The following is a 20,683-nucleotide window of genomic DNA, read 5'->3' on the forward strand; positions in this document are numbered from 1 at the left end:
TGTCCTAGACATTTGTCTCGTACATGATCTAGGCCCTGGATATCTAAAATATAACCTTTTCCCTCATATACCTAACCTAACCATCAGGTTAACATGTCAGACCTTGCATTTTGTTCTGATAATTTCATATGTGAAGCAGGCAGCCATGAGAGGTAGAACCTTTTAAAGCACCATATATATCCATTATATACTAAAGGGTCTTTCTTTCAAAAATGGAAGAAGTGGTCCTGATTCTTCTCTAATTTCTAGGAGGAAAAAAAGCTAGACTCTGGTTAAAAGTCATGATGGAATGAATGTGTCCTCCAGCTACTCAAAAGGCAGCTCAAGGACAATGATTGAAGAACCACCCTCCCTAGGGATGCCTACTCTAGCTCCATCAGTGTTCTCATCAATGAGAAATGAAAACTTAGATGTTTAGAATAGAGGTGTACACAGTTGGCTCCGGCCTCCTGGGGCTGGACTGTCCACTCATGCTGGTTCCACTTTCCCTTCCAATCGCTCTGGAGCTCGCGTTCAGCTAGCCACTCCTGGCAGAAGGAGAGAAGACGAGTCTCCTTGCCAGGCTGACACGTGGATAGCCGACTGCAAGCTCCTGAGCGATTGGATCCAGAGCGTATACGAATACTCGCATCTCTAGTTCAGAACAGAGTGAGTTATGCCTGGGCAGCTTTTGGACAAGGACCGAAGTTGGGTTTGGATGGTGTGTCTTCTGCTGCTGTTAATGAAGACAGATTTGTAGATTGTTTTATTGTTGTCAGTAAAACAATCGACATATCTACCCTCTTTTGCAAGCCATTTTGCGACCAAATTTCCAGTGATGATGACGATGGATGTTTCCCCATATGGCAAGTCTTTAAAATAGTCATAATAATGGAGACATATGCAAAAAAAGAGAGGTCTCCTTAAGGGTCTGTTGGCTCAAACCAAAGTACTATCTAGCCCATAAACAGGACACTGTGACAATAGTCATATCTGACAGTTGTTCCCCCAGTGACAAGTATACAAATGAAAGCGAACTCTCTTATTGGAGGGATCATATAGCCGTTACGACTAGTATCCACAGTTAACTTTATCTTCCCTGAAGTTGACTGACGGGTTTTGTTTTCTACTTGAAGCAGCAATCAACCTGTGATGTCTTTCCAGCCGGCTTTACCTTCTGCAATTCTACCTCTGCCTTCTGCATAAACATATAGATGAGGGTCAATCTAGTCCTTGAAATTCAGCCACTGCAGACATGCCGTGGAACAAGATTAACCATTTTCTATTGATTTCCCGTTGAAGACACTCGCGGAAGCTCACATCCTGGCTGTTGGTTAGAGATGGCAGGTAGAGCAGTTTTAACAGGGGCGCCTGAATTGATTAGATTAGTCAGAAGAAAGTGAGATAAGGAGTCTACATTTGTTCCAGGGACAATAAAATTTATATATGCCAGCAGAAGGATTTAAAGCCGGTTACGGCTGTGGGATTAGGCCTGTGAGTCGGGAAGCAAACAGTTTGGTCCAGTCGCTGGAGCTAAGAGTGGTCCTGATTAAACTTGCCTTTAAGTAACCGTCTTCAGAAATTGGTCAGATCCCTGTGAATATCCCACACAAACCCCCAACCCTTGTCACCAGTCTGCTACTTTTCGTGCAGAAAGTACAAAGGGAGCTTGATGTTTCCTCCTTTTAACTGATTGTTTTGGATAACAACCTCCAACAGCACAGCGCTAATTCATTCCGCTTAAAATAGGCGCTTGAGCCGGACTGACATTTTCCTCAGTCTCTAGGGAATCCGCGTTGACATTTTAAAGGGCTTCTAAGCATTTTATAATACCCTCCAAATCTGGTTTTAATAAACCATTTCAGCTGAAATTTTTAACATAAGGAATCACCTTTTACTGTTTAGCGCTTAACTGTGCCGGTGTGTGATGGAGGGGAAGGCAGCGTGCCTATCGGGGCCATCTTTTTCTGATTAAATATACAGTAGGTGGAGAGTTACGTGCAAATCCGTTCCAGATTCTCAGAGAGATGACAGTCCTCTGCTCTGCTCTCAAACTCTGTGCTCTGAGGGAGCGGTGAGGTTGGAGAAAAGAGAGAGAGGATTTCTTTGAAATATCAGAGGATGGGGGGGTGGAATCTCTTCCTCCTCGGCAATAAAGACAGGAGTGAGAAACTCTCCTCTTTCCTGACGGAAATGTTCCAAAGGTCCCTTCTGGGTTGTCAAAGGGCAGTTTTTGAACTCAGCAGGGAAGTCTCTGTTAACTAAGGGAAGGAGAGGGAGTAGAAGCTCACAGATCAGCCAGGTATTCAGTCTCTTTGCAAAAAAAAAAAAAAAAAAAAATGCTGCAATTGTTCCAACTTGCCATTTTCATCTTTCTTTCATATTTTTTTAAATTCACATTACATAGGGGTCATGTGGAAGACAGGAGGGCCTGGCGTGTTCTGGTCCATGGGGTCACGAAGAGTCGGACACAACGTAACGACTAAACAACAGCAACAACAAAGGGGTCATAGCCTGTGAGTTAGGTTAGGCTGTTGCTCAACCAGTGTATGCGCAGACACATGGGTGCAAGTGACTTTGGTAGCACAATAAGCCGACTGCCCTTTGGAGCACTGCCCTGTTCTAGGGATTTGATGTTGGCACGGTGGTATTTTGTTCGGAGCATTAAAATTGGGGAGGGGGTACCGATGCCTGGATTACTTAGTAAATTCATCTGTGCACATGTTTGCAACCCATCTGTTCATTGCTGCAAAAGCATATGCATCAGAAGAGAGTGAATAAATAAGTGTGTGTACGTGTGTTGCATTGTGTTTTTTCTTGGTGTTCTTTTTGGGTTTTTTGTTAGGATCTTTTTTCCCCGTAATAAAAAGACTGGTGTCTTGAAAACAAACCATCTCAGTCCTTCAGCTCCTAGTTGTCACTGTGTTTTCAAATTCCCCCTTTCCGCTGGTTTTGGAGGAGATAGGAATTAAGGGGCTTTTGCAGCTAGGGGCTGCTTTGCAGCCTGCGCTTGGTACCCTTCTCTCTTCCATACCTTTGTGATAGTCACCCTCATAGTTTTCATTATTATTTATTACTTTTCTTAGATAGTACCACTGATCTATGTGGTACTCCATAATAAAAGAAGACCTGGGGGAAAAAAACTCATTTTCCAAAGGAATTTAGAATCTAAACGCTGATTAGCAGAGTATCAGAGCCATTTTTTTTAAAAAAAAGATGGTTTGATATCATTGTAGGTTCTTAGGGATGTGCTGGCGCTGCGGGTTCAACCACGGAAGCCTCTGGGCTGCAAGCTCAGAAGACCAGCCATCGTAAGATCAAATCCACGCAACAGAGTGAGCTCCCGTCGCTCGTCCCACCTCCTGCCAACCTAGCAGTTTGAAAGCATTTAAATGCGAGCAGATAAATAGGTACCACCTAGGTGGGAAGGTAATGGTGTTCCGTGTCTAGTTGCGCTGGCCACGTGACCACGGAAACTGTCTATGGACAAACGCTGGCTCTATGGCTTGGAGGCGGGGATGAGCACTGTGCCCTAGAGTCAGACATGACTGGACTAAATGTCAAGGAGAACCTTTACCTTTACCTAGGTCCTTAGACTTTATTTTGGTTACCTAGCTTCAATCAGAACTTGGAAAAAATATTTTTGGGCTACAATTCACAGAATCTCCTAGCCAGCATGGTTGGGAGATTGTGGCCTCAAAAGTACATTTGAGTTTGTAGCCCAAAAATCCTTTTCCAAGATCTGGGCTTTGTGCTGGGGGTGGGGGTGAGGGTTAGAAGGTAGAAGCGATCATTGGAAAATACATGATGCAGCCATATTGCTGATGCTAAGCATAGAATCTTAAAATAGCAGATTTGGAAGGGGTTTTTTAATCCTTAGCTATATGTTTTCTGATATATTTGTTGGTTTGTGGACGGTGAAGGAAGAATGTTCTGTAGAAGAAAGAAAATGCAACTCTTTGTATGTTGAAAAACAGTCAAGGGGGGTATGATGGTTTAAGCATGAGACAAGTCATCCTATGAGCTAAATGGGAAGGACAAAACTTGCCTCACAATTTACAATTTGGGAAGCCCCCACATCCTCCTCCTCATTGGAACACAGGAATCATTTCCATTCAAACATTTGTTTCCACATCCAGCCTCATCTCCGTTTCCCCAAAGGGACGAAACACCACAGGGCTTGACTCAGTAATATCCCGTTGGGTCATTTCTTTTCTTTACCCCTCAGCATCTTCCAGCCCAGATTTATGATCACCACGAGTGTACTTTCTCCCCACCCAGCTCCACCAGGCAAAGCCTTCTGGAACAGCAAATGAACATTGTTCCTCCATTTGTAATATTTTTGTTTGCCTAGAGGTTAGCGAACCATTGCCTTTCCCTTCCTTTGCTCAAAACAGCAAGGAGGTTAGCTCACTTTAGAGGCGTAACTTGCATTACTTGTGTGATTTCTTCTCTGGGACCAACACACTGTGTTTATATTGGCTGGAATCCTGTTTTGATAGTTAACACTACGTACATTTGATGATGTCATCAGCTGCAGTGATTTTTTTTCAGAAATAAAACATTTCTGATTTCTCCCCTAAGGAGCCTGAGACTCCGATGGATTCCATTTCATCATCCATAAGCCAGTGGGGGCCACACAAAGGGATAGGATTCTTAAAGACTTCCAAAAATTTCTGCCCCCAGTAAAGACATCCCTACAGTGGCTATTTTTGGTAATTAGATTTCCCATGGCCATTCCTCAGCTCCCGTGGCTTCCCAGTGATGGAAAGGGTTCCACAGGACCTTGAGACTTTTTTTTGGGGGGGGGGAGTAGTGTATATGAAATGTTTCATTTGTTTTTAAAAATGGCCACAGATAATGACATCATCAGCCTAGCACAGCATATTTTACAGCAACAGGATTGGAGCCACTTTGTATATGTATGCATGCAAACAAGATTTCAAATATCAACAAAGAGCTCAGATTACATTATAAATGAAATGTCCATCATAATTCTCATAGATTTATTGTAGAATGTATTTATTTATTTATTATGTATAGTGATGCCTCGCATTATGACATTAATTCATTCCAGTGAAATCGCTGTAGAACAAAAACGTCATAATGTGAAAATAAAAAGCCCATTGAAACGCATTAAAACCCCTTCAATGTGTTCCAGTGGGCTGGAAACCTACTGTCCAGCGAAGATCCTCCATAGGGCAGCCATTTTCGGCGCCTGTGCAGCGAGGAATCCATCCCAGAAAACAGTGGGGAACCATTTTATTTACCTGGTGGCCATTTTGAAACTGCCGATCAGCTGTCCGAAAATCATCGTTTTGCAAAGAATCGGTTCCCGAAGCAGGGAACCGATCATTGCAAAGTGAAAAACCCTTATTCAGACCATTGTTTTGGAATCGCATAATGCGGTTTCGTCGTAATGCGGGGCAATCATAAAGCCGGGCACGACTGTATATATCGCAGTACTTTAAGGAGTTTACAAGGATCAAAGAAACAATAATCAAAATAAACAAAAATGTCTTTAACATCATTTGAAAAGGTGAGAGAGTGGGGGCTTGACAAACCTCCATAGGAAGCCCATTCCATCAAGTAGCAGCCATAGCCAAGAAATCCTGGTGGTTGTTTTCATGGTCTCCCTCAGTGTAATGACCTGGAGAAATAAGGCTGTGACAGAAAGGTAGGAGAGGCTGATGTTCTCAGAGAAAGGCATTCTGACCAATAATGAGGCCCCAACCTCATGTAACTATAGAACTGGAGGAGCTCCCAAAAGTTGTTAAATCCAACCTTGTGAGGAAATAGGAACTCCATAGTTGAAGCATCCATGACAGATGAAAGAGAGTCCACTATCTTCCAGTATCACTTGTGTCTAGTCTTTTTATAACAGATTTAGTTAGACTTCACGTTTGTCAGATTGTCTTTGTTACACATGGCAAGGAGTGGGATCTGATGGGCTGAAACTGGCCCTGAAGTTACCCAACGCTGTCAAAATGCTAGGTGTGAGGATTAGCACACAACACAAGGGATCTACAGTCCAGATAAAGGCCTAAAGTCATATACCTAGAAGAAATCACAAATAGAGATGGGCACAAATCATAAAAATGTTGATTCATTTTGATTCTTGATTTGTCAAGGTCAATGAATCACAAATAACCAATTTATGATTTTTTTCTGATGAATTGATGAAATGATTTGTCAGTTCATTTTTGCCTTTAAAATGTCTTCCCCCCCCCCAGCACCTAGAAACACCAAAATCACTGGGAAGCTTCTGCTGACCCTTTTCTACAAGCCCTGCAAGTTTGGTAAAGGTTGGTTTTTGGATGACTGAGTCATACACCCACAAAGAGCCCCCTCCAAGGAAAGTTCCCCCAAACTTGGAGGGATTGTAGAAGAGAGTCATAGGAAGCTTCTCTGTGATATTGATGTCTCCAAGTGCCTTGGGAAAACTTTCCTCGGGAGGTGTATAACTTAGTCATCCAAAACCCAGGCTTCGCCAAACACAGAGGGATTGCAGAAGGGAGTCAGGGGAAGACTCTCTGCAATGTTGGTGTCTCTAGGTGCCCAGGGGCTGTTTAATAGCCCAATGATTTTTTTAAAAAAAACAGTAAAAAATCCTTGATTTGTATTCATCAGGGGCATTGATTTCGATGAATACGAATCAATGAATTTGTGATTTTTGGTGAATTTTGCAATTCGTTTTTTAAATTTGTGCCCATCTCTAATCATAAAACCACATTTCAGGGTGTCGGCTGAAGTCTCAAGGAATTGTGTTTTCATACACGGAGGCAAACATCAGGGTGAGAAGTCCTGCTCTATTTGATTTGTTGGTATGAGGTTGCTTTATCATATCATCTCCTGGCGGGTGCTTGCAATAGGTGCTGTGTTGGGAGAGCATGGAACCACCATCAAACAGCAGCGCTATAATAAGAGCGAAGCAACCTCACAAGAGCATGGTGCCAAAATTGAGAGGATGCAATGCTTTGTTGCTAGAAAGGTGTGAACCCATCAATTGGCAGTCACTGCTGGAAGGGCATGAACTTGCCTGCCCTGATCGCATCTACCACTTCTTCCTCAGGTAGAAAACAACACAAAACAGTCAGGTGAAGTGCAGAACTGTTACAGCTATCACACTTTCAGATACAGGTGTTTCTCCCCCTGCATGTGTCTCAAACAAAATAAATAAACAAAAATGTCTAGCTTATGGGTCAGCCAAAAATCCAGAAAAGAGAGAGAGAGAGAGAGAGAGACCATATGAATACCTTCACTGATCTGGTTGGGATTGGCAAGTTCTTCTGGAGGTGGATTCCCTGATTTTGAACACTCACAGAGATTAACATCCTTTCCCTTCTTTCCATGATAGGTTCTCGCTGGAAAGCTATGACCAACCTTGAAAAACAGCCATACTATGAGGAGCAGGCTCGCCTCAGCAAGCAACACTTGGAGAAGTATCCAGACTATAAGTACAAGCCCAGGCCGAAGCGCACATGCTTAGTGGATGGGAAAAAGTTGCGGATCGGCGAATATAAGGCAATCATGCGCAACCGGCGTCAAGAGATGAGGCAGTATTTCAACGTTGGGTATGGCCTTATAAGGAATATTACATTTACCTCACTGGGAAAGGCAATATGTATTTTTTAGCAAAACAAAAACTTTATGAGTGGGGATGTGTAGGTGAGATTTTGGTCTACATAGGCTATCTTGACACAGATCTTGCCACCAATACGTGACCATGACACAAGATATTTTACTTTTGGTTTACACAAAATGCCTCTGCACAGGTTTTTACACAAAAATAATAATTTTTTTTAAAAAAATCTGTGACTTTTGTAGGTAAGCAAGGTCCAAATAGAAAATCTCTTGCAACTGCAGCCAGGAGGGGCAAAACATTTGAAAACGTTCCTTCTTGCCCATTATTTCCTCCATTCAGATTTGCATTCCTTTTGTTGTGTTTTGTTTGTTTGTTTGTGGGTTTTTGGTGTGTGTGTGTGTGTGTGTGTGTGTGTGTGTGTGTGTGTGTGTGTGTGTGTGTGTGTGTGTGTGTGTGTGTGTGTGTGTGTGTGTGTGTGTGTGTGTGTGTGTGTGTGTGTGTGTGTGTGTGTGTGTGTGTGTGTTTTGGACCATAACTGCCAGAGTTCTTCACACACTATGCCCGGTGCTAGTCCATAAAATTAACTTTCCCTGGATCTGGCTGTGTGTATCTTCAGTGGTAGACATAAATTTCCACATTGCAGCAGAAATCAGAACAAGATGCTTGGTGTTTGCAGACATTGGCAGGCTTGGTACTTAACAGCTTCTATTAAGACCTGGAAAACAAAGAGAAGTGCATAAAAATCTTATTCCTCTGTTACTTCTAGAAATTAGGATTTAGTAGTGTACTGCTTCTGAATCTGGAGATTCGACACAGTCAACCATGGGCAGAGCTGGACTCCATGGAATGAATACCCTTTTAAAGGCTTCTAAGTGGCTAGTGATCTTCATCACATCTTCTGTCAGTGAATTCCACTTATTAATTACAAGTCATGCTTCAACAAAATGTTGCAGTTCAGAACTGTTCCAGTCATTTAGCCATGTCCTCCTCTATGAGACTTCATTTCATCCTACCCTGCTTAGTTCTAAACGCTTATAATAGTATAATTGTGTGCCATCAAATCAATTCTGGCATGGCTTGCTAGGTAGAGAATGCACCGAAATGGTTTATCGTTCTCTTCTTCTGGGGGGGCATCCTGGGACTGTGCAGCTTGCCAAGGCCACACAGGCTGGCTCTTCAGTCTGGAGGCACAGTGGGGAATTGAACTCCCAACCTCTGGCTCTACAGTCAGAGACCTAAACCACTGACCTATCCAGCCAGCTAGTTTTAAGCCTTCCAACCCAACAATTAGGTCAGATTCCATGGACGCTGAGTCCTTGTTGGAATAATGAACCCCTCTCTGTATTTAGACCAGAGTCTTATGCTTTTTACAGAGCACAGAATAGAAACTGCAGAGGTTGCTATGGCTAATTGATGAGGTGCCGAAATATATTGGCCTAATTATGTGACTGATCATGTGACAGGCATGTGATAAAGACATGACATCTTTTAAAGTAGTACGATTCGCCATAGCAGTTCCTTTGATTTCACTTCCAGTTGCTGTGAAAATCTATCAGAGTCTAGCCTTAGTAGTCCCTCTCCCCTCAAAACCATACTTCTGATATTTTGCAAACCTTGGGGATTGAAATCAATTGATAGTCCTCCCAACTAAAGTGAACCTATCAAATCAATCCCCAGAGAGGTAGTCCTATTAATCTGTACGTACTCTGCTGTAGAAAAAGGGGCAAAGTGCATTGACAACACCTAAGATTTTTTTAAAGAAACGGTCAGTCTTTAAAGTGGTACAAGAATCTTTGTTGTTTTTGCTGTGATTAAATCAATGGGACTTTGGTAAATCAACACTTAAGCTGTATTGATTCAGTAGATCTACTTTGTGTGTTTTGTTGCCACCAAGTTGCATCTGATTTACAGTGACCCTCATAGGAGCTTCATTGAAACATGGAATTATTGAATTGGAAGGGGTATGTAAGGCCATCATGTCTAACCCACTGCTCAATGCAGGAATCCAAATCAAAGCAGATTTGACAGATGCTTGTCCAATTTTCCTTTCAGTGCCTCCAGCGTTGGAGCACTCACCACCTCCCGAGATCATTGGTTCCATTGTTGGAACCTCTGCTGCTCTAACAGTTAAGGAGTTTTTCCTGATATTCAGCCTAAATCTGGCTTCCTGTAACTTGAGCCCCTTGTTACATGTCACACTGTCTAGGATTATCATGAATAGATCCTGCCCTTCCTCTGCATGACTACTTTTCAAGCATTTGAAAGTGCTATCACATCTTCCATCAGTCTTCTTTCCTCAATGCTAAATATGCCCAGCTCTTTCAGTCTTTTCCTCACAGGGCTCGGTTTCCGGTCCCCATGATCACCCTTGTTGACTTCCTGTGAACTTGTTCTAGTTTGTTAGCATCCTTCTTAAAGTGTGGAGTCCAGAACTAGACAAAGTATTTTACGTGAGACCTAGGTAAAGGTTCCCCATGACATGGCCAGAGGGTTCAGAACACGGCCGAAGAGCCCGAAAAACTCACAACAATTGTTCCCCATGACAATTTGTCCAGTCATGTGTGACTCATCTCCGTTTCCAACCCACAGAGCTAGCGTTTTGTCCAAAGACAATCTTCCGTGGTCACATGGCCAGCACGACTAGACACGGAACACCGTTACCTTCCCACCAAGGTGGTACCTATTTATCTACTCGCATTTTTGCATGCATTCGAACCGCTAGGTTGGCGGGAGCTGGGACAAGTTGTGAACTTGCTGTACCTTATTTGTCTTGATTCTACCTGATGGAGGAAAATATGCCTTCGCATAATGCATATTTATTTTATGGAATTTATTTATTTATTTATTTATTTATTTATTTATTTATTTATTTATTTATTTATTTATTTATTTATTTATTTATTTATTTATTGGACTTATATACCGCCCCATAGCGCTACAAGCACTCTCCGGGCGGTTTACAATTTTTAATTATACAGGCTACACATTGCCTCCCCAGCAAGCTGGCTACTCATTTTACCAACCTCGGAAGGATGGAAAGCTTGTTACTGAACAATTTTGTGAGGGATGCTCGCTTGTATAACATTGCCACTTCATACCTTGGTATCTGTGGTGGGATGTGGTGGCACTGCGGGTTAAACCACAGAAGCCTCTGTGCTGCAGGGTCAGAAGACCAGCTATCATGAGGTCGAATCCATGCAACGGAGTGAGCTCCCGTCGCTTGTCCCAGCTCCTGCCAACCTAGCAGTTCGAAAGCATGCAGATGCATGTAGATAAATAGGTGCCACCTCGGTGGGAAGGTCACAGCATTCCATGTCTAGTTGCGCTGGCCACGTGACCACAGAAACTGTCTTCGGACAAATGCTGGCTCTGTGGCTTGGAAACGGGGATGAGCACGAAACGACTGGACTAAATGTCAAGGGGAACCTTTACCTTTACCTTGGTATTTGAATAAATGCATGGGCATTCCATGTTAAGCACTTTTGAGTTCCACTGATTTTTCCATATGAGAGTTAAGTACAGGTTTAAACCTCCTGTTTAAATCAAGGAGACTTCAGCGTGCCTTATCGTGGCTGAACTGCACCCAACATTTCTGGAATGAGAGCCGTCTGTTTGAGTCTGGTTAATGGCTGTCTGTAACGATGAACAGAGATGAATCTGTCCAGCTACTGCTAAGTGTCACCAGACAGTTTTTTAAACAGCTACAGTGTGCATTGTAATAAGCGGCTCAGCCCAGAAATCTGAGCCGCTTAACCCTGTGGTGTTGGCACGTCCAGCGATCCCGCTGGTAAGCACTGAAACAAACATAGGGAAGCCGGCCAAACCTTCCCATCAGGAGATTAAAAGGGGGGGGAGAGGACCTTTTGGAGAAAGAATAGGCAGCAACAAAAAACCCCACCAAATTCCACTTATCTCGCCAACACTGATGCTTGACAATGTTAGGGGGGAACTAATCTTCCAAGATTTGAAATGTTATTCAACTTCCTTATTGAAGCCGCCAAATTCTGTTTAAAGAGGAGAGGGTGTGTGATTGATGTAGTTTTGTCTATAGAGTTAGAGAAAGGTGTACCCCAAAGGAAGTATTTACTTATTTATTACTAAACAGTTGGCATATAAGCTCCCTGCCCCCGATGCTTGGAGGTTTTGTGGAGGATATAATATTTATCAAGACATGCAGCTGTGGCAATCCTGTGCTAGGCTGGGTGCACTTAGAACTGATTGATTTCAATGCACTTAAGTATATTTTGTTCTGCATGAGATCAAGCAGGCTATAAAACTGGGACTTTTGAGTGAAAAAAAAACTTAGGTGCAACTGGGACTTTTCAGTAAGCACTTTTAAAAATGGGGACTACTGACAGCTTTTGAGAATCACATACAGTGGAGCTGCCATTATCAGATCATGGAATTAGAGATGTGAATCTTACAGCTTTTCAATCTTGGGGAAAAAATCAAGGAGGCGGGAATCTCTCTTTCCTCCTTGAAGCACGATTTCTCTTTGCAAATTTCTTTCGCATAAGAAATCTCACGGGAATTTCTTGGACATTATGTAGTCATTTCCCACACAAACACACACACGCACACACACAAAATGAGACGCTGTGTAGGACTGTTACAATTCCTGCAGAGAGTGGCATCTTTCCTACACGGATTTCCCTGGAAAGGGTACCAAATTTGGCAGCTCCTGTGCAGAACAAGAAAGAAAGAGAAAAATGGGGATAAGACCAGGATCTTCTGTTCACAGGACACTGGGAAATGGTGTAGTAGGGAGACATCTGAGGTGAGACTCAGCATAGCGTGATGTGGAAGATCAGAAAGAATGAGACATTTTGTAAGTACTTGTTACACTGCCGTCACAGACTGCATGAACCTATACCCTGGAAAGCTAAAACTAGTCCCTTAGATATAACAAGGTCTTAGCCTGGCACTGAAAAACACGACAGTTTATTAATACTTTAGTAAACCTATGAGTCTCATGGCACAGTGGTTAAACTGCAGTTCTGCAGCCAAGACTGTGCTCACAACCTGAGTTCAATCCCAGCAGGTTCAATTAGCCAGCTCAAGGTTGATTCAGCCTTCCATGCTTCCAAGGTCAGTAAAATGAATACTCAGATTGTTTGGGTGGGCACAATGTGTAGCCTATATAATTATGTTGTAAACCATCCACAGAGTGCTTTAAGTGCTATGGGGAGGTATATATGTGGTTATTGTGGGTGTTTATTTGGGAAAGTCTTTGGAATACAATACATGTGCATGCTCATGGAACCCTATAAAGGAGCCCATGGTGCAGTGGTTAAACTGTGGTACTGCAGCCCAAACTCTGCTCATGACCTGGGTTCAATCCCAGGTAACTGTCCCAAGGTTCACTCAGCCTTCTATCCGTCTGAGGTCAGTAAACTGAGTACCCAGTTTACTGAGGGGAGGGACAATGTGTAGTTTGCACGATTAAGTTGTAAACCACCCAGGGAGTGCTTTAAATGCAATGGGGGTGATATATTAGCAGCACAATTTATAGTGTTGCTGCAACAACAGCAACAATGTGTTAGTGGAAGGGTGAATTTGACTACACTAAAAGTAGTTGATTCGGTCTCTTTCAGCACACCTTGGAATTCAAAGAGTCCAGTTGTCAGAGACAGTAAAACTATGCATGCAGTGTCCTATTCACACTGAAGGTAGTATGAGCAGGACACTGAAAAAATAATAATGACGCAACAACAAACCCAGCAGGCCTTCCCTTCCTGAGCAAGAGATTTTCTACTTACCTTATTGTGGTTGAACAATCATCAGACACTCTCAGGGGAATCAGGACTTGTGCTACAGTTGTGACCCCCCACAGACTTCATTATCTGTACAAGGGCTTGGAAGAGGTTATGGCTTGGGGAAACCACAAGTCCCAGAGGCCACTCTCGCCTCCCACTCCAAAATCATGTCCACGAACTCTGCTGGTTGGGGTATTATGTGGTCCAAAATATGTTCAGTTTTCCAAGCTGTTTCCAAAGAGTTAATTTTCCCAGTTGTGGACACAGCCTAAGCCAACAACCTGATCGCATGGCCCTGATCCAAAGATCCATGCACAGGAGAAGAATTCTGATGAGCCAGTGCTCACTGTTCTTTGTCTTTTAGCTGGGGAGAAAGGGCAGTAACAGAGCATCAGCCCCCTTGTGATTGCACATTGAGGACAAGAAGCAAGAGATTTGAGAACGTGGAAAGGCTTTTGAAGCCCGCCATGTCCCCTGAGAGTCTTTCGGGATCATTCTGAGGCTCATTGTATGCTTAGCAGAACAGACCAGGGCAAGGTTTCACTCTCAATTAAGCCTCCTCCTCTCGAGAGATTCTCGTCCTCCTTCCCATGGCAAGGCTTTCCATTGCAGATGGACACACCTTTGATGACTTCACAATGTGAAGCATGTTCTGCACAATATTATCGCAATTGAATTACTCCATGCCATGAAATAACAAAAGGAGCATCAGCACTAAACTCCTCGGTTTGCAGAGACCCTGCAGCTTCTTGGGGATATAAACATAGCCGTTGTTCCAAGATTTGGGGGAAAGGATTTAGAAGGCATAAAATAACTCGGCTTTTTTTTTTCAACATCAGCATTTATTTCCAAGTTCCCGGTGTCTGAAAAGGAGGATTTTAACTGGATGCTTACAGTGCTTTATCCTCCCACTTTATGCTTGTCCAAGAAAGCTATGAGAAGTGTTCTCATCTCTCAGGAGCACAGAATTCGAATAGGTTGTCAATCCTCACTTGAAAGAATGAGGAAATGTGAGAGTCTTCCTCTGGCTGGTGGGGATGGCAAAGGTTTTCTGTGCACTCTCTCATGAATTCTCACCTTGTTGAGAACACTTTGCACAAAATTGCCCACTTCTGTGAAAAATTTCATTCGTGCCATTGTGAGAATTGTACAAATTACCCAAAACTAGGATGACTGCTGGTTGGCTTAAGAATTTACAAGTTTCAGATGGCTTGTTTGCATCTTTCTTAACAATCAACCCATCTCTCTGCGTGTTTGCCCCATGTATGTGTCTTCATTGTTTCTCAAAAAGAAAGAATTCTAAAGACATTTTGTGCGAATTGCAAATACTTTGAGAGGGAAGAAATTTGTCTAGGTGGAGCAAGAAATTCATGGGGATTTAAAATTTATTATTATGATTTCTTCTCATGTTGAGAAAGCCTATCTATACCATTGAGAACAAGGCATTTAGTCAGCATTCTTTCTGGGGAGCTGTAGTCCAAAACGTAAAATTTCCAAACTCTGCAACTGACATAAATTGTATTATCTGTCCATCTATCTGTGTCTATCTCTGGGACCCCTGAGCCGTTGAAGACATGCTATACAAAAAAACAGATGAGTTACATTTCACAAATAGAGTGCATCAAATTCCATTCTAATGTAAAAACATCAGAAAATGAATTAAACATTTTATTACAGGAGTACAAAACACAGAGATGGCATCTGCAGTTATTTCCCTTGTTAATATTGATGGAACTGATCTGCCAGTAATGCATTATTGTGTGCCAAGTCAATTCTGACATGTGGTGACCCTTTCCAGGGTTTTTTAGGTACAATACTCAGAAGTGGTTTACCATTCTCTTCTTCCGGGGGGGGGGTGCCTTGGGACTGTGCAGCTCGCCCAAGGCCACACAGGCTGCTTCTTCTGGGATGCACAGTGGGAGATCAAACTCCCAAACTCTGGCTCCACATCCAGATACCCAACTCACAGAGCTATACTTATGCATATATCCATTTAATTCAAAACCCTTTAGTCCCAATTAGAGTAAACCTATTGAACTAAACTGAATCTTGTAACCTTCACTCATGTAAGTACCATTGATTTCAGCGTTGGGACTAACACTGAATTTAACCTAATGACACCAATTAACTTTGCTTAATGCCTGCACCCAGGCAAAGTTCCTACAGTGTTGTTTAATTACCATTGCATGCAGTTCTTCTTTTCTAATTATATAGATATGGTGCAGATATGGTACAGATTCTTATGCCACATTTTTTTAACCTAGAGAAATGAAAGAACACCATATGAGGATCTGCCCTCAACTCCCTCTTGTTTTTCTTCCTTTACTGCAAACAGACAGCAAGCACAGATTCCTATTGCAACAGCCGGTGTCGTCTACCCGGGAGCCATCGCCATGGCCGGAATGCCCTCCCCACATATCCCTTCAGAGCACTCGAGTGTGTCGAGCAGCCCAGAGCCCGGGATGCCCGTTATCCAGAGCACTTACGGCATCAAAAGCGAAGAGACCTCTCATGTCAAAGAGGAGATGCAGACCGAGGACATCAACGGCGAAATGTACGATGAATATGACGAGGAAGAGGACCCCGATGTGGACTATGGCAGCGATAGTGAAAACCACATGGCAGGACAAGCCAACTGATCAGGGGTCTCTGTTTCTTGGTGTCAACCATGGTGGACTTCACTGGAAAGCCCCAGATGGTTCCTTACCTAGTGGCCAAGCACATGAACTTAATCCTCACACACTGACTGTTACTTTGAAAAACTCTTAGTCTTAACTAGTTGGGACATCCGCTGATTGATAGATGTCAGCCTGTATCAGAAACTTTAAAAACAAAACAAAACAACAACAGGAACAGGAACAGCAACAAAACTTTTAAAAAAGACAAAGGCTCAGAAAAAGAAACAATGTCAAGGAGGATAACTAATGATGGTGACAGATTAAATAAAATAAAAAAATAATGGACAAAAAAATAAGCTATGGGTAACATAATGCCAGTAATTCAGCTGCTATACCCAAGCACTGAAGTCTTACCCGTTCAACCTTTTATTATTATTATTTTTCAAATAAACTTTATGGCTGTTTGTTCTACAATGTTCTAGAAAAAAATTCTCACTCAGGTACACAGTGCCAACAAGTGGCTTGTGAATGTGTTCTGTTGTTTTGTGCTACAGTTTAAAGAAAAATAAGATTTTTGGGGTGGGCGGGGAGGGACGTGGGAGGGGTCAGTATTGCACCTGACAGGGAGAGGGGGAAAAGATGATATAGATTCTTTATACTTCCCCTTCCAACTTTCCCACCTTCTTTTCTTCCTCTTTTCCAGAGATAAGCTTCAAGGCACTCATGCATCTGGCTGGAAGGTGGGGATCAAATCAGCGCTGCCCCCCCGAGGCATTGCACATTGTGTTGTTGTTCAGCTATTTCTTCTCAGTGGCCAGTGGGAGACCCTGGATACCTATGTAGAAACACCAATACTAGGATTTGAGTTTTCCATTTTGGGGTTTTTTTTGTTTTTGTTTTTGTTTTACAGCTAATCCCATCACTTTTCATCCTGGGAATTCCCAATGACCCTCTAGGGGCCTAAATGTGTCTTTGGTTCACCTGAGAGGAAACATCTAAAAAGCAAGGCTTTGAGACCCAGCTAGGCCTAGCCCTAACTAAGCTTCCTGTTCCTCCCCCCAAGTCTTTCTTTCTGAATAGGAAGTGAGATGTAGCTAGGCTTAGCTGGGTCTCAAAGTCTACCAGTTTAGGCCTTTCTCTAGGTGAGGCACACATAGGAGTCTATCAGGTAGCTCTACCAGAGTGGAGAATGATAGGATTTGTAGTCTAACAAATCCAGATATCTCATCTCTAATCACTATATAGGCAATGTTCAGAGCCCAACATTGGTTTGCACAGACTAGGTATTGTGCAGGCTGCAATAAATATTTGCATAGTTAAGTAGTTTCTACAGCCCACACTTTGTGAACATATGGCACAGCCTTATATTAGGTCAGGTCATATGTCAAGCTGGCACCAGGCTGCCTGTTCCAATAGGCAGCGGCTCTCCTGACCCTCAGCTTTGAGCTCTGGAGATTCCAAGGTTGAACCTTCTGCAGATGATTAGGTACAGATATATCCTTGGTGTGTCCCAGGATTTGATTTCCAAAGGTGCCCAGAATTCAACACGGGACATTGCCTCTTGCAAAAACTGCGGTCATTTCATTCAATATCTCTCTACCCTTCCTTGCTAGTCAACAAGTATTCTTCAGTGTGTCTCCACCGTCATCAAAAGTTACTTGACGTGGTCATCTGGAAAGACTCGTTGTCCTCCCACCGTTATCTGCCTGCAGCCTTGTGGAGTGTGTACTGCGCACGTGCTGTTATATGGGCTACAACCGGGTAGACTGTATTCCTTGTGCCTCCAACCCCTACCAATCAAACTTTTGCTTCCTAGTCAGGGCCCCTTTTCACCAACTGCAGACCAGACAAACTCTGAGGAAGTGCCAAATTTTTACTCTTGTGCAGAATAACTTCCATTTCATTTTTTTTTTAATTTTGTGGTCGGTTATCATATTTTCATTTCATCCATATCAGCTTCAGTCTTAAAGTTAGGGCACTGTCATGTCTTAGACAATCCCGTGAAAAACCTGATTGTCAGCAACAGCTGAGGTTAGATTTTTTTTTAAATCATTTTAAAAAAACTTTGAAGGAAACTTTAGGTGCTGTTCTCAGGTGAAACAGAGAGAGAAAGAAAAAGTGAGTTTTTAAATATATATGATTTGGAAATTTGTGTGTACATTGTGTGCATTTATGGTACTGATGCAGAAAAGAATTGTACTGTTGTTAGAGGAAATATTAGTTCCTAGGTGATATTTACCTACTAGATGAAATTTTTGGACTACAAGATGATATTTCATCTAGTAGGTCGGTACTGATTATGGAATCCTCACTCTGCAGTTGAAATCGCTACACATAGATGTAGGTTTTCCAGTGATTCTGTATTAAATATTCTGAAGAGTTATCTCCCTAATAGAGATGAGCATGAACCGCTAAATAGGTGTTTGGTGCTTCCCTGCCTTGCCTCCTCTGACAGGCACCCATTCAGAGGCAGCGCCCAGAGGAGGCAGGGTAGGGAAGCCAGGGCACTGCCTCTGAGTGGGCGCCTGCCAGAGGAGGCAGGGTAGGGAAGCCAGGGTGCTGCCTCTGAGTGGGCACCTGCCAGAGGAGGCAGGGTAGGGAAGCCAGGGTGCTGCCTCGCAGTGGGCGCCTGTCAGAGGAGGCAGGGTAGGGAAGCCAGGGCACTGAGTGGGCGCCTGCCAGAGAAAGCAGAGCTGGGAAGTGCCAAACACCTGTTTGGCTCAAAAACGAACCAATGAACCAGCGGTCCATGCCCATCTCTGCTCCCTACTATTTGGGATTAAAATTATGCTCATTTTCATTTATAAAAAGCATTCAAGATCATGGCAACCTTCCTCCATGTAGCAGGCATTCAGCCTCTACTTCAGGATATGGCCAGCAAATTCCATGCAAATGGTACCTTGCGTAAACAGTAAAAGTCATCTGTGATGTACCAGAGTTTGGAAAAGTTACCTCTTTTTACCAGCTCATTTGGGCATCCCTCAAATAGCATGGTCAGTATCTGAAACCATGCCGGCTGGGAAAGTCTGGGGGTTCTCGTTCCTTAGAAATTGAAGCGGTACTGTGCGGGGGAAAGAGCATGCAGATTTAGCAACGTGAGGGATTTCCTACAAGCTCTTGTTCAAATGGGATTGGGAAAGCACACTCGCAGAGCCAGGTCTCCTCCCCCAAAGTGTGAAAGGTCCTGCTGGAGATCCTAATGTCTGAACTAGGTCTTTGGATACCAACTGTTTTGCTAGCTGTGCATAGCAAAATGTCACCATGTTCCAGTGCCATTGAGCTATTTTGATGCTTGCAGAGAGAGATTCCAGTAGCGGACACAAGCCAATTAACTGGAAGGCTTTGCCTTTAAGCTGATTTATTCCTCTAGCCTATGGACATGCCCCACCTAATTTTTTTTTGCCTGCACCGTGACCCTGCAATCCTAAGCACAGTTACTAGGGAGGAAGACCTATTGATTTATTCCTGAGTCATCAATGCATGGGTTTGTAATGCAAACGCTGCAATCCAAGCGTAGAACAAATGATGGAAGGAACAAAGGGAAGAAGGAAATGTACCAACTGTGTTGTTTACCTAGGTGTTGCAAAATGTGGGTTGGTTCAAGACTGAATAGTGTAGCACAGGCACGGACAGAAGGATCCTTGTAGGAGCATGTGCCTCTGCTTACCAGCATACCTTGTGTCCCATTTCTGACTTCTACCAGATACTTCACAGGCACACAGATTTTGTCAGTCACAGCACTTCCTAGGAATTGATACCAATCCACACGTCTGCATTACCGCCTTTGTGTGAGACCGGTACAGTTTGACAGGTGATAATTAGGCACTGGCCATGTAATCAGAACGCTCCAACTTTACATCCTGGCCTATTTGGGTGATTAACATTGCAAATCAAGAGTGTTTTCTAAATGAGCAAAAGATCACATCTATAATGTACTAAAGCAGTGGTTCCCAACCTTGGGTAACTCCATTGTTCTTGGACTAAAAGTCCCAGAAGCCTTCACCACTAGCTGTGCTGGCCAGCACTTCTGGGAGTTGTAGTCCAAGAACACCTGGGGAACCATTGTACAATGCCCCTCTCACGTTTCTTCCCCCACCCTGTAAATATATATCCTTTGTATTCTCTCGTCATTGGTTCGTCCCAGAATGCACAGGCCTTGCGTGTTGACTTTAAAGATGCCTTCCATTGCTCCATGACTCCTCTTGGAATGCCTGAACGAATATCTTTGAAAGCTGTATCTTTTATATAAACATCAGGGGGAGGAAGAGTATCAGAATAAACCAGAAATCTCTCAGTCCCTTTGATTTTGAAAAAAAAGAGATGTCCATATTTAATGGCTCTATGTGCTAGATGGGGTTATGGTCAAAAATGCTGGCAGACCATATGTGACCATGATACAGCTGTTGTGTGTGTGTGTTTTTTTTAAAGCTATCAGATACAGTCAGGCATATGAAATTGTTTTCAAGATGGTGCCATGGTCCTTAAAGACGCTTGCTGCCATCGGGAGTAACACTGGATATGGATAGAAGAACGGGAGAGGGCCTTTGATGAAAGAGGAATGAGGAGAATTGAAAGAGTCAAAGTCAATTTGAAAATTGATCAGTCCCTTTCCACCTTTATTAGCCCTTTGGAGAATCATGCCCTCATGGCTCATGAAAAAAAACGCTTCTGGAAGTGTAAATCTTCTTCTGCAGACCTCTGGTAAAGCCCATGTCATTGAAAAGTGTTGGTAATTCTCCAGTGGA

General features: G+C 43.1%; 1 protein-coding gene across 7 annotated transcripts in view; it reads left to right on the plus strand.

The window, feature by feature from the left end:
* Window positions 1-16,412, plus strand: part of SOX5 (SRY-box transcription factor 5) — a 918,192-nt gene extending 901,780 nt beyond the window's left edge. For all 7 annotated transcript variants that reach the window (XM_072999722.2, XM_078376420.1, XM_078376419.1 and 4 more), the window contains 2 exons: window positions 7,337-7,553; window positions 15,656-16,412. In XM_072999722.2, coding sequence (XP_072855823.2) covers window positions 7,337-7,553; window positions 15,656-15,959 — 521 coding nt within the window. In that variant the 3' untranslated portion in view covers window positions 15,960-16,412. The remainder of the gene's footprint in view (window positions 1-7,336; window positions 7,554-15,655) is intronic.
* The last annotated feature ends 4,271 nt before the right edge of the window (window positions 16,413-20,683 follow it).

The sequence above is a fragment of the Pogona vitticeps genome, chromosome 5, assembly GCF_051106095.1.
Source record: "Pogona vitticeps strain Pit_001003342236 chromosome 5, PviZW2.1, whole genome shotgun sequence".
NCBI lineage: Eukaryota > Metazoa > Chordata > Lepidosauria > Squamata > Agamidae > Pogona > Pogona vitticeps.